This window comes from Ischnura elegans, chromosome X (genome assembly GCF_921293095.1).
Source record: "Ischnura elegans chromosome X, ioIscEleg1.1, whole genome shotgun sequence".
Taxonomy (NCBI): domain Eukaryota; kingdom Metazoa; phylum Arthropoda; class Insecta; order Odonata; family Coenagrionidae; genus Ischnura; species Ischnura elegans.
This window is the reverse complement of record NC_060259.1, coordinates 101,106,584-101,131,550: the sequence shown is the minus strand read 5'-3', so window position 1 is coordinate 101,131,550 and position 24,967 is coordinate 101,106,584. Positions and strand designations below refer to the sequence as shown.

Genomic DNA, 24,967 nt, shown 5'->3' with positions numbered 1-24,967 from the left:
AACACTTAGGAGCTTCACGAAGACCATACAAAGCTTTGTTTAATTTGAAAACCTCTACATTTGTTGACACACCCTGTGGAGGTTTTATGTAAACTTCTACATTTAGTTCCCCATTCAAAAATGCTGTGGGTACATCAAGCTGTTTGATGCTCCACTTCTCTTGAACAGCTTTTGCTAACATCATTCTAATGGTGGGCATCCTAGCAACTGGTGAATACACATTATATGACTCTTCCTCCTGAAAACCTCTGGCTTTCTTTACTCCATCAGCTTTAGTTTTAAATACCCATCTGGTATCTATTATTGTCTTCCCTTTTGGTAATACAGCTGGTGTCCAAGTGTTGTATTTCTCATGTGCGTCCAACTCGTTGTGAATGGCATCTCGCCATTCTTGTCCCATTTCAACTGCTTCGTCATAAGTCTTGGGATCATGTGCACAAAGGCAGTAAGTAGTATAAAGTTCATAATCTTCAAATCTCTTGGGTTTACGAATTTGTCTTCTTTCCTTTTCTCGATACAAATTTTCCTCTTCCTTATCTTCAATTTCAGATTCCACAGATTGCTCCTTTTCATGACTTTTGTCTTCACATATTGTGCTCTCATTTTCCTTTTCTTGACCTTTGAAAAATATATTGCTTTCATTAAAGCGCACATCCCTAGAAACGACTATTTCATTTGTCACAGGATCCCACAATCTATAGCCACATAGATGATACCCTACCATTCTGACTTCTCTTGCTCGAGTTTCTAACTTGTCACATTTGGGTAGCTTGTATGCCCATGCCTTGGACCCAAATATTCTCAATTTTTCAATATCTAGTCTGCCAAGATATATTTTAGCTGGAATTTGTCCATTAAGTGCATTAGTTGGTGATCGGTTAAGTTGATATGCAGGACATCTAATTGCTTCTCCCCATAGTGTTTTCGGAAGGTTTGTTTCTGCTAGAAGGGTCCTTACTTTGTCTTGGAGGGTACGGTTCAACCTTTCAGCTTTGCCATTCATTTGAGGAGAGTAATGTAGAGTGTACTCTAACCTGATTCCTTTTTTCGTGCAAAAATCTTTCAGTTCATTTGAAGTATACTCGCCTCCATTATCACATCTTATTTTGTTCACGTATTTACCTCGTACAGTCTCCAGCTGCCGTATAAAGTTCATTAAATTTTGAGAAGCTTCTGACTTGGATTTTAGTAGAAACACTACACAAAAATGAGAAAAGTCATCCATAACTGTCTGGTAGAATCTCTCACCATTGGCTGTTGGTGGATTCACAGGTCCTCCTACATCGCTGTGAAGCAGTTCACCAATTCTGCTAGATCTTGGATGCTGTACTGGCTTAAATGGTAGTCTAGTTGCTTTTCCTCTCATACACGGACTGCATACTTCCTCACTGTATGGTAGATTCATCATTTTAACACATTCAGTGCGGATGACATATATATACAGTAGAACCTCACTTATGAAACTTTCAGCGGAAAACCAAAAAAAGTTTCATAAGTGAGGAAGTTTCATATGTGAGGTTTTTCGGTATTCAGGATGAAATTCTTTCCTATAGGAGCCGGTTTGTTTCCAGGATGCAATTACTCATTTTGAGGCAAGAAATTGAAGCCTAATAATCTTATTTACCCACAAGCAACACCACAAATGATGTGTTACTTTAAGAGAAACATAATTTTGCATTCTTGAACAACATTTCTAGCATTTCCAGCACTAAGCTGCAAGGCTATCATACTGGAGAAATTTCGGAATGATGACACTAAATGTTCACAGAGGAGCCAATTTAAAAAAAAAGTTGACTCATTAAAAGCAGTTTTCAGGAAATACATTTTACCACCTATAGGCAAACCAAAGATTGGAGATTGAAGAAATAAAATACCTTAGGAAAGTCATCCAAATTAACCCCGTAATTAGGGAGCAAAATTTCACTAATGCATCACGAAGGCTTCACACCCTATGGACCCAGGTTCATGTCCTGGCCGAGGCAGAAAGTTTTCAGAGATGGCTGTATCCCTGCTTGTGAGTAGTGTGGACGGAACTTCCAGTGCAACACACTGTCCGGCAGATGGGACGTTAAGCCCTAGTTAAGGCTATTGTTACAACCTGGCTAATTCCAACACAGGGTTTCTATACTCCCTCCCTCACCTCATTGCGAAAATGACTCCAGCTGTTGGTTTCCTCCCTCTAAATACCATGCCATAGATAATATGGAGCACCCAGCAATGGCATAATTATGGTGGGGGGATGAGGGGATAGATCCCCCTCAAAAGCCTCAGAGAACTAAAAAAAAATTAAAACATAAGTTTAGCTTTGATATACAGCAACTGGATATACTTAAAGTTAAATTTTAAGTGCCAAAATGATGCGAAACATATTTACAGGCATGCCTTTTTTTCAATTTTCCGGGAATTCCCGTAGCCTCGGGGGGGGGGGGGGGGTGGGGGGGGAAGGGTTGTAGCCTCAAGTACTAGCATCACCCCCAAAGCATATTCCTAGTTACGCCACTGGTAACCGGCATATTCCGTTCCGGTGCTTAAATCACTTCTTTTAAGTGAGCATTTGAAATACCCGCGCAACTGCCGTCAGTGATGAATGAGCAAAAATAGATTAAGAGCTCGGAAATATCTCCCCTCTCAATAATGTTTACGCACTAAAGAATTTCCCCATGAAATATTTGCAATAGTAGATTGAATCTACCGGCTATAGCTTCTCTGTCGGCATTCTTCCGCGAATTCAGCGCCGGGAACTTCGACTCACAAGCCGTGTGAGCCATCTTCACGTAATATTTTGCTTCCCCATATCTGATCACAACACCGGACACTTTATGTACTTCGATATAATGGTTATAAGTCATTCTTGGGTAGAAAGGAACTGCCTTATTTTTCGCGTTTTGAATTTGACTTTGATTATTACGTTACGACTGACGACGCGAGTTATTCTCCGAGGGTATTCGTACTTACTCTCGTTCAGTTAAAAAATAAACGCCACCAGGCAGACTCAAGCCAAATGCAACTCAAGGTCAAACTATATTTCATTTAAACCTACAGATACAAGTTGGGTCAGTTTTGATCTGCGCGCCGCGTAAGAAAACTTTTCCCCCGGCTCAATTCGTCCCGCGGAATGAGACCACGCATGCTGTTTTTACCATCGTGTTGAATCACCATCGACTTACGTCCATTCTGCAAATAAGATAATCTTTTTTGGATGACCTTGGAAGCCAAAATTTTGGTACGGGAGGATTTTTAATGGCTCATTTAGGTATTATTTCGCTGGGACGGAAAACATAACCTTGGAAATTTCTAGAAAATCTTCCGTTAGTGATAGATATTCCGGATTAACGATCATCTACGGCAGTTAAAATTAATATCTAATAAACAGCAATACTCATTATTAAAACTTATTATTCTTCATTGATATATCTATGTAATGAGCACATACTACCCCCGCTCCTATGACTAAAATCGGCGCGCGCACCGCAACCATCTCGTAGAGTAGTTATCTGAAAAGTTGTATAAGTAAGGTATTTTATCTCATTGGACTAGAAAATGCGTTTCCTAACCGAGTTCGTCGTATAAGTGAAAAGTTTCATAACTGAGGTTGGAAATACATGGGTTCATACGGGGTTATTCACCGGACCAAAAAAAATCGGCGTGTAAGTGAGGTCATCGCATAACTGAGGGTCGTATAACCGAGGTTCTACTGTATGTCATGAGGGCTTTTCCACTCAGGCGGATGACATAAATGTATGTCTTCGGGAGTACGTTTTTCCGCTGGTCACTAGGGTGCTCCGAGCGCGCCTAGCGTTACTTTTTCACCCTCCCGCAGTTCGGGATTGACCTTACACCATTGCGGAAGTGTCCGTTTCTAGTTCTACGCGTTCCTTCATTTTTAGTGTTTTTTTGTTTACTTTACTGCTGTTTTTGGAACAATTTCGCAGGTTGAGATTTTTCTTTTCATTTCCTTCGTCTCTTTTTCATCATTCTTATCGTAAATATCATAATCATGTCTTACATATGGATTATTTTTTTTTATTTGTTTTTTTACCTTCATTTTTAATTTATTCATATTTTATGCGCTATCACAAAAATTATGATTAGACTAACTTTTTTACTAAAGATATCTATCCCCGTTTCGTACTCACTACATTATAAAAAAATGGTCTTAGTGCAGTGCTTCAGTTAATGATGTTATATTTGAATTTCTTTTGCTAGGAACATTTTTTATTGATGCAAATTACGTGTATCCTGGGTGATTTTTTTGGTTCTTTTTCCTACTTTTACGGCATACTTTCCCATTTGTTTCCCTACGTCAATTACCAATCCTCTATTCATTTCGATTTTATTTCATTTTCTGAGTTATTCATACGTGTTGAGTTAGTTGCAGTTTTTCTTCCTTTTCATAAAAAATAACATATTAATGGCGTATGCAACACTGCATTACATTATCTACAGCATTGGTCTGTATTTTTTTACTCGTTTATTTGTTTCCTTAGCTTTGTAAACGAAATTGCGGAAAAGAATAGACTCAGAGTTATTTTAAGCATTACGGCATTAAACCATTATTTATTCCCTTGAAATAGTATTTTTATCTTATTTTTTAATTTATTCATATCTTATGTGCAACCACAAAAATTATTATCAGACTTAGTTTTTGTTAATAACGTGTATTCCCGTCTCAAAACTTACTATTTTATTCCAAAATGTTTCCATGCGGTCCAAAAGGTCGTATTTTATACTTAATTAATAATTTTAAAATAATTAATGCAAATTACGTTTTTTTACATAATTTGGGTTTTTTCCTAATTTTACGGCATATTTTCTCAGTCATTGCTCCGCATCAATTACTTGTCCTCTGATCATTATGGTGTTTTCATTTTGTAGGTCATTAATTCATTCTAGTGTTAGGTACAGATACAGTCTTAGTTTTCATAAAAACTAAGGTATTAATCACATATGCAACACTCCATTACACAAATTGTACTATTTTGCTGGATAATTTTTAAGGCTCAAGGTTGGAGTCCCTCCCTACCAGCGGCACTCCCATGGATTATTTTAACTTGCAAATGATATTTTCTTTGAAATAATCCTCTCATAGACGGAGAAAAATGCAGAAAGCATTTTCCTCCGAAATCCTTCACCTAGGGCCTTCACTAAAGGCATAATGGATTGGAAGCTGTTGGACAGGGAGAACTGGAAACTTGGCTGGGCCTTCTTCACCACATGGGCGCAATTAGGGTTAACACGATTTTTAACGATTGGAGGTCAGAATTAGTGTGAGTACCGATATTCGGGAGAAAATGTGCCGTGATAGGTTTTTAGGAATGATGCAGGCTCTTCATTTCTCCGCTAACCGTGAAGGCATCCGAAGGACAGTGACTGCAATTTGCCCAGAATGTGAAAGTCAACCAGGGCTATAAGGCCTTGCTTTCAAATATATCATTAACATTTGTGAGAATTTTTATTGAAATTTTTCAATTTTGCAATAACTCTGGGGTAACATAGATTTAAAAAAATGTTTACCCCATAAATTTATATTTTTCTTGCCGTTCATTGTGTGTTCTACTTCTGGGACTTGAAAAAATTAAATCTACGGCCGTTGAAACAAAAAAAATACACGTAAACACCTATTCCAAGATATTTCCGCCATTAACCCAAGGAATCAATGGTAGAAGAAGTATTATAAACGGAAGTATGAAAAGTTCACTCCTTCATACAAGGTAAAATTGCATGTGTGTAATGCGGGTTGCGTGAATTCTCAATTACTGGTGACGGGTGGCATACATGTATGTCATTAGGGTTTTTTACAATTTGCTTGAAATAGAAACAAAAAAAATTGCAAATTCTGTAGTATTACTTCCAAGACCACCATTATGAAGGAAAATCACCCATCCGTCACTGGAGGTTTTGGTGAAAATATCATCCTCATTGAATGTGTTAAGGCCTCTTCTATTAATATGGCCTAGTCTTTTGTGCCATAAGTCTTTCACTTTAATTGACATTTCAGTTTTCCTCTTTGCACTGGATGAAATTGGCCAGATACAAATTTTCTATTAGATTACATTCCATATTGAACCCTGTTTTATCATGTATCACTGCTCTGTCCTTTTTAAAAACAACATCCTTTCCTGTGTTACTGATTTTTCTCACTGATAGAATATTTAGAGTAAGGTTTTTAACTATTAAGGCTGTTAAATTTACTGTAAAACCCTCACTGGTCCTTACACGTAGTTTACCTCGCTTTTCTGCTGTAAGTTTGTCACTGTTTGCAATTTGAATTCGCACGGGACGTGATAAATTTTCAATATTTGCCATAAGTGGGAGCAATGTCTCTCGTACAAGGTGCTCTGTCGCTCCTGAAATCCAAAACAAACTTAAGATCATGGTCATGTTCACCAGCTAACAGACCCACAGTATGGGCGACGAATGTTGTTTCATCATCTTGTGTGGTCACATTAGCACTCGCAGGATGATTATAACCATGAGCTCCGCGGTAGTAGCCTCCTGAGTTTCTGCCGACGTACCGCCTACCTCCGCGTCTTCTTCGGAAGTTGGATTGTTGGCTTCTCAAATTGGGACACCGGGATTTGTGATGATGCGGATCTCCACACTCGAAACATCCTCTGTTTTGATACGAGAATGCACCAAAAGAGCAGTCACTTTTGTTTTCCGGTTCCAACTGACAGTTTTTAAATTTTAATTCTGTGTCCAATAGTCTTCCTTTGACGAACTCAAGTGAAATTGACGATGAAATTGTCTCTAATGCTGTTATAACAGCCTCATATTTCCCTGGCATTGTAAGTAACAAATGACACACTTTGTCGCTGTCTTCCATGATAGTTCCTGTTGACTCTAGTTCACGTATCAAACTATCAAACTTCATAAAATGTTCTTGCAAGTTTTCACTGCCGCACTTTAACGATAACAATTTCCTTCTAACATATAGTATAGAAAATATACTTTTCCTCTCAAAGATACCTTTTAAAGACGTCATCATTTCTCTGGCCGACTTCGAATGTTTCACGTATTCTAGATGACGATCTGTCAAGCACTGAATTATTGTCGACCTAGCCTTCGCGTCTTTAGTCTGAAAACTTTTCTTCTCTGTCTCCGATAGATCTTCATAGCTTTTACCACTATCAATTAATACGTCCTGGACCCCTTTTTCTTCGAGCAGCACTTCCACTCTAAATTTCCAATTGGAAAAATTGTCGTCTGACAATTGCGGAAACTGCAAAATTCCTGATGTCGCCATATTTTATAAACACAATTTTAGCGTTATCTTGAATAGACTGGGCCCATAACCTGTTAAATAATGGGCAGCAGAGAAAACTTTTCTTGTTCCATGATGGGTTTTATTCAAGATCACGAGACAGACTGAAAGCACATGTTTTGGCGGTAACACGCCCACACCACTATACAAAAGAATAACGAAAGTACGTGAAGTTCATAATACATTCGCAACATAAACAACCACCAAATATTATGATATTCTGATCACAGGTGTTCATTTCAAAATATGTTCCTACAACTGAACTTTTCATAGTCACTGATTCATAATATCAATACAAAGAAAGTTTTCAATTTGTGAAGTAATTAGTGATGCTTGTTTACTCTCTGGTTAGAATCATTTTCTGACCTTTATTTCCTCTGATTAATTTTCCTGGCTGGTAATTGTTTGTTCACCAACTCGACCCATATTAAAAGTGGGGATGTTTCCTTAGAAATCGGTCTGCCTCCTCTGTAATTTCTTCATTCTAGAAGATGCACCATAGCAGGTATTCAAGGATTGTATCATTATCCTCATCCAATGGCAATTACTTTGGTTTTTATCTATATTTTACTAGCTGACCCGGCAAATGTCATGCCGCCTAACAATCAATGAAATTACGACAAATACAACAAGGCTACTTATATTCAACGGAGTCCCAACAGCACAATTTTGGAAGAAACAAGCATAGCATGAGCACTTTCAAGCAAGACGTGACTGACAGGAAGCGTCAGGCAAAGCAAACTATGTATATCACAATGCTGCGCCTTCGCTTTGAAGGCAACGACATCATATGCTAGATCGAATGTGTTTGTCCCTTGCTCCTTCACTCGTACCCTCGTTGCTTGAAAGACTGAGGGAGCACGGTCCTTCCCCTCTACCTCTCCTCCAATGCTCTTCACTTACAAGCATTTCCGATTTTTTCTATCTGCCATTTAGTCCAACAATGAACACACTCGTATAATTTTTTTAATCTATAGGTCTTAACACCATTATAATTTTCAATTGCAATAATCCTCATAATAGCACCTGAAGATGATTTTTGAAAAAATCAGGCCTTAGCGTAAAGGAAATTACTCAGCAAGACAAATGTTGACTTTGAACAAGCTATTGTCCTTCAAAACTACGCGTTTTAACTAAGTTTGATATGCTATTACTATTTGCAGTATAAATCCCGTGGGATGCCCACTTGTAGAAGTAAATTTTGCGAGCCGTACGGAGCAAAAAACTTCATGCAATCTTATCCATGTTCTCCTCTGAGGTACTGAAGTGACAACGCGATGCTTATGAGTAAGAAATGCAAACAGAAGCATTGTAAAAATACGTCACGAAGGGAGAAATTCCCCTGCCTGCCACTTGTGTTTGACCTAGGGTATCAGATGACTGACTCAGCTGGAAACCAATGCCACTCTGTTCACCTTGGACTTGCGACCGAGGAAGAGGGTGGGGGGGAGATAAGACATTCGTGTAAGAGACACGCACCTCCATTCTTGGCTGCAATTTCTGGGAAAAAAGGTGCATCTCTAACATGCATTTATTGGATACTTAATGAATTTTCATAGCATATGTCATTTATTATCGCATTTGAATATCATAAGATAGATATCATCATAAGCTTTTGAAACAGTAAACGATCCAAAACTTTTTTTACAAAAATTTGGCTTTGTGTTTGAATTGCATGAGACAAAAAGATGTGACATCTTGGATAGTTGGAGGCAAAGTGTTCCACAATCTGTGCAGCCGGTTGGATGGGTTAAAAAGTCAAAATAAGACAATAAATTAAATTCCTTGAGCAACATCTGAGCACAAAGATTGAATTGAAAATCTCTGGATAGAGAGATGCTCACAGTTTATAAAACCCTTAGAAATATTAAATGCAGGCATTATTAAATCTATGAGCATTTTCTATGGAAGGAATGTACAAATCATTTGAGATCCAAAAATAATTATGGTCAGTTATCAACTTTGGCATACCCAATTTATAAGAAGCAAATCTAAAAAATTATGTTGAACGCCCACTAATTTTAACTTAGCTTACTTTGCATAAGGTCTCCAAATAGGTGACACATACTGTAAAATGGATAAGACCAATCCTTTATACAGCCTAAGAAGTGACCAGATATTCCTGATTACCTGGCTGAATAATAATGGCTACAGCTGTAAATGATTTCTATTTATCCCTACAGGTGAGAGAATAGATTTTGTGTGAGAACTAACTGAATAGCAAAGGAAAAAAAACGAGAAAATCTTACTAAAGCTCTTCCTCATTAGAAGTAAAGATTTCTTGGTTTTTGCACCGGGTCAGGTCCTCCAATCATTGAATTCCTGAATCCCTGAAAACTATGGGCGAGTTGCTTATCGAAACATTGGAAGGAGACATGGAGGACCTGACCTGGTGCAAAACCTGAGAAATCTTCTATTGTTCACTGGGAAAGAACCAAACATTAGATCTCTTCCTCATTGGCTAAAATATTGTAATTCGTAATTTCAGAACACTCGCACTGAATTTATAGAGTTGAGAGATATTATTTTTTAATTAATATTTAATTGAGTTTTTTCACATTTTACAGCTTATTGAAATTTTATTCCTATACATTAGTATTCTTGAAAAGTGAATTACGTTCATTTAAAAAATACTTAGAAATTCATAATTTGAATGGTATAAAACTAATGTAAATCATTCAAAGCACATTCTCAAATACACCAGTAGCAAATGGGAACATAGGTAACTAATATATTAAAAGAAGCAGAATAAATTATATTATCATACGTGTAAACACTGAAATATCCATGGTTGGTCCTCTTGATCAGGATGGATAGATCATGAAGGAATTTTTCCATAGCAGCTGTGACATGGGTACAAGAGGAGGTGGGGTGGGGGTTTCAATTTTTATGCTGATATTAATTGCAGGGTGATCTGATGTGAGAGAATCAAAAGCAGTACAGGAGAAGCACGACTTAGGGAGATTGCTAATTATCAGGTCAATGAGGGTTTCGAAGTGGGAAGTTAATCGGGTTGGTTCACTATTTATGACATTTAAACCAAAAGATGTTAACACATTGAAAGGATGACTTATAAGGGTAGTTGCTTGATAGATCAATAGTAAAATCACCAAAAATTATTATGCCATCCATGTGTTTGGAGATGAGGAAATTAACAGTTTCTGAGAAGAGGTCTAAGAAGTCACAAACTTAACCACTTGGTGAACGTTATATCAAGTAAATAATGTATTTTCATGAATTCACTGCTAGAATGGATGCTGCACACTCAAACACAGATTCTACAAATTTTATTAGTCTTGAACTTTTTAGGCCTATGTGAGGTTTACAATAAACAGGCATGCCACCACACTTCATTCTTTGACAGCAGGAGGAGGAAATAAGATTGTAGCCTCTAACACTAAAGGTTGATATTTCATGGTTTGTTAGCCAGTGTTCAGCTAGTAAAAGAACATAACTGTCATTCTCCTGCATTAGCAGATCTAGCAGGAAGCCTTTCTGCCATAAGCACTGAATGTTGAGATAGATGATGTTAAGGCCAAAGGTTGAGCATTTTGGGGACTGGGAAGAGCACTTGAGTTGTTAGGGATGGTTTATTTTTAGCCAGATCTTCTAGTCACATTGTGGTCAGGGAATTGGGCTCGGGAAAACTCTCTGATGCACAGAAACTCTGCCAGCTCTCCAATAGGTTGCTCATCTTCACACTGAGGGCAGTTACTCTCAATTGAGATTGTTAGTGCTATTAAAATTTGTGATTTTCATTTCCTCCTTTATCAGGTGAAGGAAATAATATTTTTCTTTTGCCAATAATTCAACCTTATCAAAGTAAATTGTAGAGGCTATGTTTTCTTTTTGTTCAAGGGGCTGCCTAAGCCTCTCTTCATATCAGGTCTCAGATTAAACTATTTGAGATGTTTTACCATCATGGTTGTCATTTTTTTACAGGCTCGACCTAGCAATGTGGAGTCTGTTGAGAATGATGCTTCAGGTCAGTGCTTAGTGTCTTATAAGACTGATGACAGCAACATTTTTGAAAAGAATAAATCAAGCTGTGTCATAGCCAGAGATTTTTCAATCAAGAATCCTGATAATGTAAGTGTTTTTCAATCATTATTGACTGTATTTATAGGTGACTCATCATAATAGAAATTTTTAAATTCAAATTTTGCAATATTTTAGATCACTGGTGTTGATGTATTCTCTAAAAGAGAATCCAGGTTTTCTTTTGCTGGAACTGAAGACAGAATATTAAGTAAAGTTGGTACCAGTGAAGTTGTTGAAGTGAAATCAAGACTGATGCAAGATGTTGGTGGGAAAGTTATTTCAAAACAATCAATGAAACTCTCAGGTAATATATTTGTTTGCACGTACATTTTGAAACATTATATTTTTTTCTGGATTTGATGAGGGTGGAGTCACACGATTAACCTTAAAATTATGGGAGTCATGTCCCTATTTGGTTGCACGTTGAGAGTTTTGTCAATTAGCCGTTGAAAAGTCATTTTGACCATGCCCACCCACTGACACTTTCAAATGGCTAGATCGCTTCACCCAATTGCTGAGGCTCAGCATTTGCAGTTTAGCCTGGGGCAGCAATGCTCTTAGTGTCTGTTCGAGTGGAGAGGCATTGGCGATGATTGTTCACAAGTTTAGAGGGTGTGTGGCAACCTGATCACCTAGGCCATAGAGAGTGGCAGGACTTGTTTGTGAGATACGGTGCACACTCTCCAACCCCCAAAACCCACAAATAGTATATTCCCTCTACTAGCGCATCTCCAAAAAATTTTCTGGCAATGGTCTTGCCACCCACCCATCTTCGTTTTCATTGTCAGTGTTTCTTCTAGAAAGCCATTACTTCCATTAAATGTACTGGTGGCGACTTGTGGCCTCTGATGGAGATTAAGTTCTGGCTGAACTCTTGGTGGTAGTATTCCCCAACTCCCCACCCTCACCCATACAGGTTCATTAAATAACAGCGATTCAGCAACACTTTTGATATTTTTTTACAGCAAAAATAAAACTAACCAGCAAAATTACTAGCATCCAATTTCTAATAAGATGGCCTTGTATGTCGGAGTGGACGCTAAGCTGTGGCACTATTTGTTGAGAGTGAATGGCAAACCTACTCCACTCTTCCTTCCCTACCCTTCCTCATGATGCAAATAACATCTGCTATCAGTCACCTCCTCCAAACACAATGCCATTTAGATTATTTAAATACTATATTGCTGAATAATCCTTTAAAAAATAATTTTCAGGAAAATATATTCTATCCCTAATATTTAAAAAAGTCTCAAATTCTGATATACTAATATTCTCTTATATTCCCATATTTTGCCATGAGAATCGTCTCACTTGCTATTGGCCTGCATGCCATCATATGCTCAGGGTGCTAAGTACTTTTCCCTTACTTGGATATGCAAGCATGGCCGCTGGTGGGAGGTGGTAGGTGCTGGGAGGATGAAGGTGCTTATCACCTTGGCTATTGTGGAGAGGGGTGAGGGAGAGAATATATCGGCCATGTCTTACAATATTGAAAAATAATGATGGGCTTACATATATTTCCTCTTACGTCATGGTATTTCTAATCGAAGTATCAATCAATTTTAAATCTATATTTTCCTTCTAAACTTATGCCACTACTTATTTATAACATTAATTACTTCAAAGCTTTGGTTCAAAAGGTGTTTTTCCAATATATGACTCCTCCATTAAGTCAGATGGTAATGTTTTTCAATCCACAAGATCAAAGATTAAAGCCACTGTTTTTTAGGTGTACTATGCAGCAGCTCTTTGATCCAACTGAATTTGTGGATTTGCATTGTACTATTTGTGATTGGTTTCAGTCATGACTGAACATCCCGTTATTTGAATTGCAAGCAACTGATCAGCCATGTATTTTGAGCTTTGAGCAACATCAATTGCAATTGACATTGGTGGTGACCAACACTTTCCGTAACTGACAATCAACCATTTGCAATTTACTCTAGTGACTCATACAAAAGTATATTTTGATATACAGTAAAACTTCGATTTTACGCACTTTGATTTTACATCAAGTCTCGTTTTTACGCAGCGACACTCAAGTCCGGCCGGAAAGCATAGGGAATTCCAATGGCGAAACTTCGATTTTACATCTTTTCTTGATTTTACGCAGTTTTTTCGATTTTGCGCAGCATAACCCCAGCCCCAAAGAGGCCGCTAATCTTGATTTTACGCAGTTGTCTTTCGACTTGTTTTGAAAAACCCGACTAGAGCAATATGAAGTTAGGTTATTTATTCGTCTAAATGAGTTACAAAAATGAATACAAGAACGAATTTAAGTATACCGGGACTAGCCACGGTAATAACTTTACGTGAGTCACCCGCAATGCACAAATTGTGCGATAACTCCACAGAGAAAAAATCATTCGCCTTGACCGGGATGTTTTCCTTCGCCCCAGCGAAATATAACGGCGAAATTAGCCGTTAAAAATCCTCCCGTGCCAACATTTTGGCTTCCAAGGTGATCCAAAAAAGATAGTCGTACTTCTAGTATGGACGTAAGTCGATGGTGTTTCAACACGATGGTAAAAGCATACGTCTCATTCCGCGGGCTAACCCCACATCTGCGGGACGAATGGAGGCGAGGGAAAGTTGATTGCGCGGCGTGCTTATTAGAGCTGATTCAACTTGTATCTCATTTTCAGTGGGTTTAAATGAAACATTGTTGGAACTTCAATATATATTAGCTTAACTCCGCTAGGTGGCAAGCGTTTATTTTTAACGGAACGGGAGTTTATGCCCTCGGAGAATAACTCGCGTCGACAATCGTCATGCAATCATTGAAGTCAAATCAAGACGTGAGTGATAAGGCAGTCCCTTTAAACTCAGGAATGGCTTAGTACCATTAAATCGAAATACAAAAAGTGTCCGGTGTTGTTATCAGCTATGGGGAAGCAAAATATTACGTTAAGATGAGTCACACGGCTTGTGAGCCGAAGGTCCCGGCGCTGAATTCGCGGAAGAATGCCGACAGAGGAGCTATACCCGGTAGATTCTATCTACTTATACTAAATTTTCATGGGAAAATGGTTTTTTAATACGTAAAAATTATAAAGAAGGAAGATTGTTCCGGACTATTAATAATTTTTTTATTCATCACTGGCGGCATGACGGTAGTTGCGCGGTTATTTAAATAGCTCACTTTAAAAAAGTGATCTAAACACCGGAAAAATCTGATTTTCCTAATATCCCGGGTCCTATGTGCTACGTATTATCTTTGGTATGCTATTTGGAAGGAGGTAACTGATAGCTGGGGTCATTAGAGCCATGAAGTAAGGGCTGGGGGGATAGGAACCCTATATTGGCATTAGCCAGGTTGTAATGATAGGCCTTAAAGGGACGAGGGCTTAACGTCTCGCTGGACAGAGTGGTGCACTGGAAGTGCCCTCCACATTACTCTCAAGTAGGGATAGGGCCATCTCTGATAAGTTTCTGCTACTGCCAGGACTTGAACCCAGGCCCACAGGGTGTAAAGCCTTTGTGATGTATTAGCACAATTTTGCTCTCTGTTACTGGGGTTAATTTGGATAACTATCCTCAGATATCTCATTTCTTCAATCTCCAATCTTTGTTTGTCTGCAGGTGGTTAAATGGATTTCCTGAAAACTGCTTTTAATGAGAATATTTTCGAAAATTAGCTTCTCTGCGAGCATTTAGTATCACCATTGCGACATTTCTCCTGGGTAACAGATGTAATCTTAGCGCCAGAAATTCTAGAAATTCTACCATGTTATTCAACCATGGGAAACATTGTTCAGGAATGCAACGTTGTTTTTCTCAAGGTAACACGTCATCTGTGGTGTTGCTTGTGAGTAAATAAGATTATTAGGCTTCATTTTCTTGCCTCCAAATGAGTATAATTTAATCCAGGAAACATATATCTGATACGACTGAAAAGGAATTCATGCTCTTTTACCATAAAGCCACACATAATGAGACTTTTTCTGGATCCGGTTCCGGCTCAAATCAGAACCATACAAAAGTGTTCTAAAAATTTCTAAAAGGGGTTCTAAAAATAATGAGCAAGAGTTATCCTGAAAACTATACTTCTCCTCAATACCAACTCTTGATTTTACACACTTTGATTTTACACAGTGTCCATATTTCGGTCCCTCCAACTGCGTAAAATCAAAGTTTTACTGTATATGACTGCATCAGGACGAAGAGATGCACTACATCTTAGAGCAATCCACAGAGCGGGAATAAAGAAGAGATGTAGGTCGTTTTTGCACTCGTAGCATCAGTCTGCCGAGGGAGGGAAGCGAATGAGCAGGAAGTCGTGGCTTGCTCACATTTATTATCTTACTTCATGTACGTCATGTATCTAACTGCTGGCATGCATGCCACATCAAAAATACAGTGGTGCTCTGGCAGCAGCCCCTTTGCTGTGTGTGTGATCATTGTCCCAAGACTCCTTAGGCTACAAAGTGTGTCAAAGCATACATGGTCAGGCGGCAGGAGCACTGCTGCTGGAAATGGGTGGGATATGGGGGAGGAGAGGTAATTGCTAAGTCATGAAGAGGAAAGAGGAGCAAAATATGGGGAAGGGTGCTGTTGTGCATAGGGCAAGCCCTTTCTTGAGGGAAAAACAAAAAGGGCAAAATGAAACCTCAAACTTGCCAAGGAACACAATGGAAACAATAGCCAGCAAAACCTTTTGGAAAAGATTTTCAATCTTCATTGCAAACATCAGGTAGATTTGAAGAGCTTCAGTAATTCCAGCGATTAGGAGTTGGAATGACTGAGAGATTTCCTTAGAATCAAACGCAAACTGACCCTGCTCCTGGCGGCTGCTCCCTGCCAAACAAGAGAGAACATGTTTCCAAAGAGCCAAGTGCAGAGGAAACGCAAGATTGACAACCACCCTATGTTTTGATGCATGATTTCATTTTAATAATCTATTCAGCCATTTTGCTAATTTTTGGTGTATGGATTTTATAGGTCAGAGTGATTCCAGTGCTAATTTAGTCAAAGCAGGTGATATTTCCGTAGCTGTATTAGAATTGGGAAGAAATCAGCAGATAAATTTCATGAAAAGTTCCCTCGAAGTTGTTCCGGAGAATCCAACTTGTGTGGATAATTGTCCTACTGTGAGTATTCAATGTTAGTAACAATCTGAAGAGTAAAACATATAAATCAGATTAAAATCACTTTTTTCCATTTCTAGTTGCCCAAAATGGTGAATGAACACAGAAAAAGCCTTGAAACTGAAAATATTGGGAGAATACGTTCTGCAAGCAGCTTCATAAAGTTGTTAAATATTGCTAGGCAATCTACCAAGGATCAAATGTCCAAAGTGCTTAAATCAGAGAAGAATAAAAGGATATTGTAAGTTTGGATTGATTGAAGATGAAATATCTGTTCAGGTTTGCTTTTAGAATATGGGTCCTAACCCTAGCTTTGCTGCTGAATGAAATCAACAGTTTTATGCAAGATATTTTGGTCATAATGGTACCAAAAGATATCATGTGTGTCCACTTAAATAAATTGACCTCTCAACCAGATTCAACATAATCTTCAGTTTCAACGACGTGTACTGTTGCATTCATGTACTATTAGTCTGACTTTTCCTGGGACCACGTTTTCCCTGGTCATGGCCAACTTGGAAAAGGAACACCATACTTGAAAGGGAGGCTAAATTAGATATCAACTAATTCTCATGATAAAGAGCTAGCATTCATCTTTAACTGTAATACACTCACACTCGAGAAATTGAAAATGAATAACCCCATAAGAACCCATGCTTTCTCATGAAAATTTTCATTTATACGGCAACCTTGGTTATGAAACATTTTTCTGATCCCACGACATGAAGTACCTCACACATATGACTTGTCAGAGAGCTGTCCTATGGAAAGATGACGTGTACCTTCCAGCAGGCACACCAATTTTAATCACATGAGCTTGTGTGTGTGTGCTGAAATTTGCTCCTGTAGAATGAAATATAGGAGAAGACCATTAATCAGCTATACTAAAATATGGAATGAACTGAACTGCGCAATAAATATTAGCCTTCCTCTTTTGAAAAGAGATAGTAGTGGGCTGGGTAAATATTGGGCCAACAATGGACTGCTCACTGAGAGTAGAGTAAAAAAGGGGAGTAGGTATGCCATCAATGGAAAACATTCCCATAAAAACCATTTTAATGGCTTCCTTTATAGAAAAACTCTCTCAGAGAATAATAAATAGGCTCTAAGCAATTTTGTTAATTCAAAACTCCAGTTATAATGGCAGTTGCGGGGTTAGTTACATTTCTCACTTTAAAGAAGGTTATCCAAACACTCAAAAAATGTTAATTCTGGATATTCCTTGGTCCTTTTTGTTCTAACTTATTAATCATATGCTGTATGGCCTATTCAATTATTAACATAATCCCACCTGGTTATGCATTTGTGAGAATTTGCTCCCATTTATGAGGTTAATGTGCATGACTTTCCTCAGATTTCTCATTTCTTAAATCCCTAATCTTGGTCTGTTTCAGTAATATAATGAATTGCCGTCATGAGCAGCTGTTCATGACCTAAATGCTTTCGAAAATTAGCTTCTGTGTAATCATTTAGCTCCGTCATAACAAAATCGCCCTAGAGTGAATTGGAACTTCAGCCCTGAGGCATAGTGCTAACATTTAAACCAAGAGATCCAACCTTGAAAAAATTCTTTGGGAATACAAATTAATGTTTCTCTTTTGGTAGCATTAACATTAGTGGTGTTGCTTGTAAGTATTTAAGCTTATTAGGCTTCATTTTCTTCACTCAAAATGAGTAATTGCAACCTGGAAACAAAGCAGACCTAATTATATTTTCACATGCCCTTGCCTCACTTATGAAACGTTTTTGGTGGTCCCCTGAAAGTTGTATAAGTGCGATGAAACTGTAGTTAATATATTTAGTTTTCAACATGAAAAGACTCTTCCCCTTCACCATTACTTCCATTTTTAGAAGAAAATAACTCTTTTCATAATAATTTTCCATATAAATGCCTCAAGAAAAGCCTTCATGATTGTTTATCTCAGTATCCAGAGTTCTGGAATTAATTTCAATGCTGAAGTCTTATTGTCCCTTTAAGGCCACTGTTTCTTTCTGAACTCCTCCTCCTTTGTTGTCTTGGGTTTGGTAATGAAAAATCATGAGAAGGACAAGAAAAAATTTTAAATGGAAAAGTGCTAATGGAATCCCTGATGTAATCTTTCATATTCACCTTTATAAAAAAACATTCACACAACTTTTTTCTTAAAATTCCATATATATGAAGTTCAGTGAGTTAAAAAAAATACATAAATTTTATGGTTAGCCATTTAAGTGCAAGAATAAGTTGCTAAAACTAAAAGAAGTTTTGTCATTAATATTTTCTGACAATGCATTTACCATATTAGTTTTACCTTAACTTTAATGCGCCATAAGTTCTCACTAAGTGTGTAAAATATTTTCAAGCTTCCAGCAATATTGCAAGATATTTTCTTGGAAGTTGTGACGAAAACATGCGCCTAAAAATTCATGTCTGAAGAGCAATTAATCAGTTTAACCCTTTCCGCACGGCTGGACGTGAATTCACGTCCTGGAATTCCTAGCTAATGGTGTCCCGACGTGAATTCACCTCCCCTACCCTTTAACTTTAACAGCGGCACCACTGTGTCCGAGTCGTTCGGAGAGGCTCTAGCAGGCTTACAGCTGTCAGTTACACTCCTACCATCGCTTGGGGAAGGTCAGTTTTTCTTGCTTCGGTGAATCTTACGAACGAAGACGCTTGTACTTGGAGGTACGTAAACATTTTTTTTTTCCTTGTAATATTTCATTTTCTGTTGTAAATATGAGTTATTTGTCTTTTATTTAGCTTTTGATGTGTTGATATATATATGCTATATATATGTTGATAATTAGGTTTATGGTTTACAAGTTAAAAGAAAATGAAAATTTTCAGAGTTAATTTTTTTTTTCAACTTTTACGGCGATAAATGGTCGTTATCCAAAATATTCTTCACTAACTAGCGATGAAATACGGCGATGAAGTATTGAATGTATTTTTTATCATTTATTGCGCATAGATCCTGTTTGCCATTTAAAACACCCATGTACCATGTATTCATTTATTCTTCTAATTACTCCCTACACAAGATACTCCAGCAGCAGAGAATGGATTGCAGAATTCAGGAGCTGTAAATATCCCGATCCTGTGTTTTGATCTTCTTTGTTTCCTTCGTCTCCCTTCAATTTGGGTGAGTTAACGAGTAATTATGTTATACTTTTTTTGCTTCAAAATATTTTTTGTGAAATGTAGCTATTTTCTTTTTTATTGCTCAAATAACATTTTCATTTATTTTATTTTTCAAATAACAGTTATGCGCTCCTACATTTTTATATTTAATCCTCGGATCAGTGCATTACAAATGCATGCATAAATTGTTAATTTTTCTTCGTAAATTCATACCTATCACTAGTTAGTATCAGCATATAATGCCTTCATTACTGAAGATTGAAAGTGCTGTTGCTGTTATTTGTGATTAATTACCACTAGCATAATGCTGGAAACATCAAAAATAACACATGATATCAAAGAACATTTTGGTATTCTTGTAAAAATTTTGTGGTACTCGCTTGCTGCGTAACAAAATATCTTTGTTCTTTGCTAATGAAAATCACTTTGTGTTCTTGGTATCTGCATCATCAGGAAATCAAGAAAAAGAATTGTCTGTGGAAGTGTTGTCATTTCCGCTAGACATTTGACCGTTCAGGAAAGGATGTTTTGAAAGTTGAAGTTGAAGTGGTCGCTAGCAATATCTTTGGTAGTCTTCCACATTGCACTCTTTTCAGATACCGTTCACCCTCTCCGGAAATTCTTTTGTTTGATCAATTGCCAGGGTGTCGTGCGACCTTCTTGGCCCTGCTTTCGGAAGTTTTGCAGACATAAAGAGGGTTTATTGCAACGTGAAGAGCATTAGGGATGAGGGTGTTGGGGCAGAAGAACCCTCAAGCAGGACAGCGTCAAAGGATATTTTCTTAGTATGAAGCAGAGTTCAATGGTCTACCGACTGGCTCGGGGATTACCTCTGAGAACATTTCGAGATGTATGTCATCTCCTGGCGGTAAATAGCTAACTCTGCCCATGCTCTTTAGAAACGGGAAGGCTGCTGGTCAGACCCTTATATTCCTCCGCAGGCAACCACCCTACCTCGGCCTATGACAATGGGAGTGGAATAGATCGGAGTTATTCTTTGGCATTTAATAGCATAGCGATACAGGCTAAATTTTTACTGATGAATGCGATACATACCATATTCAGAAACGTTTTTTTAAATTATGGAAACAGCACCAAACTCGCCATAGTTTTATAAAAATAAAAAAAGATCATTATGCTGCATTCGCTAATTTATTTATTCATCATTGAACCAATATGCTGCTTAAATCAGGTCTTTGTTTTTTATCGAGATCTTATAAATAGTGGAAAATTATTGTCCATAATGTTTTTTACAATCCATTAAAGTATGCCAACGTACTATGCTTCCATTTATCATATTTCAGAATGGTTAAAACACGGGGAGGAAAAAAAGAGGAGTGGAGCAATCCACCCTTAGGGGAGAGTCCTCAACCCTCGGCGTCCCAAGTCAGTCCCCCGTGAACTCCTGATCCTCAGGATATTACGGAGGACATTCCTCCACCAAAGTCGAGGAGAATGGTAACTTCGGGAGTAATAACCTCCATGGAGGAACTCCGCAGGCTCCTAGAAGAGGAAGATGATGGTAGTGGGACTGACGAGGATGATGTCAGTACCTTCTGCGGTGAAACTATATATAGCGGGAGCGATGACGATGAGTCGGGGGAGGAAGGGGATCTCTCGGAGGGTAATGAGTTTCTATCCCCAGAATCAGGCCTCCCGAGCACCTCTTCGCAAGCCACCACTGCCAGACTGAGAGAGACCACCTACACCTGGACTTCTGATAGACCGACAATAGACCCCATTCCATTTACCCAGACCCCTGGTATGACTGCTTCACCTCAAGGAGACTTTTTTAAGGTTTTACTGACTGACAGTATCCTCGAATTGACAGTGAGAGAGACAAAATGGATTTGCCGACGAGCTGAAGGCACAGAATGTAGCCCCGAAAGCAAGGATTGTTAAATGGAAGTCCTTGACGAAAGAGGAGTTCCTTGTATTCTTAAGCATCCTGTACCACATGGGAACAATCCGATTAAACAGAATATCAGACCTCTGGAGCAAGGACTTCCTATTTAACTTTCCCTGCTTTCAGGGATGCATGAGCCGTGACAGGCTCTCTGGTATTTTGCAATGCTTGCACTTTGCGAAAAACCCAGAACCTGGTCAGCCTCAGCCAAATGACCGACTATGTAAAATTCGCCCCCTAATTGACCTCTTTCATGACTCAATAACTAATGCCGTGACTCCGACGCAAAAACTCTGCATTGATGAGTCTATGCTTCTCTGGAGGGGGCGACTTGTTTTCCGAATGTTTTTGAAGGGCAAGAAACATAAATATGGAATCAAAATTTACATGGTAACGGAACCTTCCGGTTTAGTTCTCAGATTTATCGTTTACTCAGGATCTAGTGACGTTGATGTAGGAGGCCGAGGCCACGTTGACATTGTTGTAAATAAGCTAATGGAGGGTCACCCTGATGCTGGCCATTCATTATTTATGGATAACTATTACAACAGTGTCAATTTGGCCCACCAACTCCTGGAGCGGAAGACCTATTGTACCCAAAGATGTCTCCATGCTTCTGGGTTTCACCGAGTGGATTTTCTTTGCGACGACAGTTTCTCTGGTATTCCAACTAGCATCTCTAGGTCGACCTGAAGACGCCGGTTGGAATACCGGAGAAACTGTAGTCACAAAGAAAATCCACGTGGTGAAACCCAGAAGCATGGAGACATCATCTAAGCAACGTCGCGGAAAACTACGCATCAAATTGTGCCGGAACTTTGAGAACTGACCGGAAGGGTAATCCTCCCCAAATTAATTCAAAAAAATTAAAGAAGTTGTGAATGCCTACACTGAAGACGGTGTCTGCGTCATGAAGTGGAAAGACAAGCTAGAAGTACTGATGACCAGTTCGCAGTATGGCGGCGAAATGATCGATGTCCCCCGCCGAAGGGGAGGGGGAACTATACCCAAACCTGAGGCAATTGCAAGATACAATGAGGCAATGGGGGGCATTGATCACACTAATCCTATTATCCAATTGAATGAAAAACCCTCAAGTGGTATAAGGAGTTGGGCATTCACATCTTCCACCTTCTCCTCCTCAACAGCTATTATTTATATAAGAAATTGCATCCGAGATATTCATTTTGTGACTTTCGGCTTTCTGTAATCAAATCTTTACTTTCACCTGCTTTCACTTACCCTTAAGACCCTTCACCTTCAGTCCCTTCCAGATGCATAGGTTTATCAAGGCATTTCCCTCACACCCTTCCAATTGACGAAAAAAGCAAGAGGAACAGAACGGTGCAAAGAAGGTGCTGGGAATGCCAGAAGTAGGGAATAACAAAAGACACTACATTTTTTTGCTCTGCTGGGAGGGACACCCTCCCCTCTGCTTCGACACATATTTCTTGGCCTTCCATGAAAGCATGAAATTGTAATTATTATATGTATAGATATAATAATTTCAATGATGGTAAATGTATTTTTTTATTTGTCTATAATTAATATGTTTTCTTGCTTTTAACGCTGATGTAGTTGTAATTTCTATTCTATTTTCACGTTTTCTTATTTGTAAAATAGTTTTGTAAAAGGATTTTGTGTTCATTTGGAATTTGTGTGATTGCAAGGTATATTATTTATGTTTAGTTTTATATACAAATAAATTATACTTGTTTCAAAGTTTTATTTTTCATTTATAACTCCTGCTAGAAATGGTGTTAGTTCGTTCTGTAAAATGTTGTAACAAAACTTTTTGAAATATTGGATTCAAATGTCAAAATAGGGTACAGCATATTTCAATCGATTATTTCACAGAACATAAGAAAGAGTGCGGGAAATAGCTATTTAGCCGTTATAGTTTTAGCAGATCGTGATTTATAAAAAAATATCAACATAAGCAAAATAATTGCAAAATTGATAAAGTATGATTCTATAATATTTTAAATAAAAATAATACTTTAGATTGCATTGCTATATTTGAAAGGCTTTGGATTTTTCCCAGCACTTGGGGTAACTAAAAACTTATGAGAGATACATGGTCGTAAAAGGGGCATTGATACTACCCTTCCTAACTCAAAGTGGCCTCTAACATATGACTGAGGATGTGAAGTCACGTGCATAAAAAAATTTAAATTTTTAGCATTAAAATTTTTTTTTTAATTACTGAAGAACAATTGTTTCTCAGGTAAAGTATTACTGAAAAACCCAAAAAAATGCATTCAGTCAGAGAAAAGCCATACAATAAATAGCCTTAGCGTTGAAAGGGTTAACGAGGTAAAAAGCAGTAAAATTCATTAGGTTCATTAAGCAGGCTGCTGCGCATTTGTCAGCCATTACACAAGCCAAAATCATACCAAAATAATGAATAGGATAGTTTAGAGCACGTAATTGCTAAATATTTTCTTAATTATTTCCTTTTCATTATTTTTGAATGAAGAACTTGATTGGTTAGGTCTAAAATAGTGAATTCTCTGTAGACTGAAATTCAAAATTTTTTAGGGGTTTTCTATTACACATTGGCAGCGGAGGTTCCCAAACCCTATCCTATGCTATCTAATAATTACCAAGTAAATATACTGTTGTTTTTTTTACAAAAATGAGTGAATTTAGCATTAACATTACTTTTACATTTACAAAATTTAAGTTGTGGAAGAGTTTAATGGAATGCAAGTTTAAGAAACCTTATTATTTTATCCTTATGACTTTTCATGTACCATCCAAAGTGTGGAGGTTTTGTGCTATTGCTTATATAAACTAATATAATCTAATATACTGTGGTAAAATGACATGGATGTATTTACAAGTTGCATGTTTCAAAAATTTCTACTTGCATTTTTCTAGTTGGACTTAGTTTTCTAGTTTCTAGGTAGCCACCATGAATATCCCTGATTATAGTAATTTTAAAACACAAATTAAAAACCTCAGCACAATCCCCATTCCTTTACAATGAATTAGACCTTATGGGAGTCCTCTTGCCCCGCGACCTTTATAAAATGAGTGCTTAGCATTTTTCAAGCTCTTCTATTAGATGGTACAGTTGTGTGATACAAAGGAGTCACTAAACATTTGAACATCCAAGCATTCCATGTGGACCCAAAACAGATAATCAAGAGAGATGGATGAGCCATTCATAATGAGTTTTTGACCATTATTCACTTAAGTCTCTGTGCCCAGCTGTGTCACACATTTCAATTGAAGCACTTTGTGGTGGGGGAGAGAGATTGGGATAACCTTCAAAAGAATTCAATATCTTATTCCTGAGACGCTCAAGGTGCTGATATATTGGCTAAGGGTTTTCGCCAAAAAATGATCAAGTTGCTGATACATCAGCCCCATAAAAAAATATTTGTTCAATTTCGAGGCATGTTTCTTTAAGTACCATTTTGAAATATTAAAAAACCAGTGAAATTTTGGTAAAAATTTTATTTTTTACATAAAAGTCCACACTTGAAAATACTTCTCCATGTAATTTCCATTAACATTAAGGCACTAATCATATCGAT

At 37.8% G+C, this 24,967-nt stretch overlaps 1 protein-coding gene and 1 long non-coding RNA gene across 3 annotated transcripts in view; both read left to right on the top strand.

The window, feature by feature from the left end:
• LOC124171032 (microsomal triacylglycerol transfer protein) overlaps nt 1–24,967 on the top strand; it is a 106,583-nt gene that overhangs the window by 46,682 nt on the left and 34,934 nt on the right. For both annotated transcript variants that reach the window (XM_046550174.1, XM_046550173.1), the window contains 4 exons: nt 11,207–11,353; nt 11,441–11,609; nt 16,247–16,395; nt 16,473–16,633. In XM_046550174.1, coding sequence (XP_046406130.1) covers nt 11,207–11,353; nt 11,441–11,609; nt 16,247–16,395; nt 16,473–16,633 — 626 coding nt within the window. The remainder of the gene's footprint in view (nt 1–11,206; nt 11,354–11,440; nt 11,610–16,246; nt 16,396–16,472; nt 16,634–24,967) is intronic.
• On the top strand, nt 16,640–20,895 carry LOC124171034. The gene is made up of 3 exons (XR_006867629.1): nt 16,640–19,060; nt 19,417–19,517; nt 20,821–20,895. It is a non-coding gene; the product is annotated as an uncharacterized LOC124171034 (long non-coding RNA).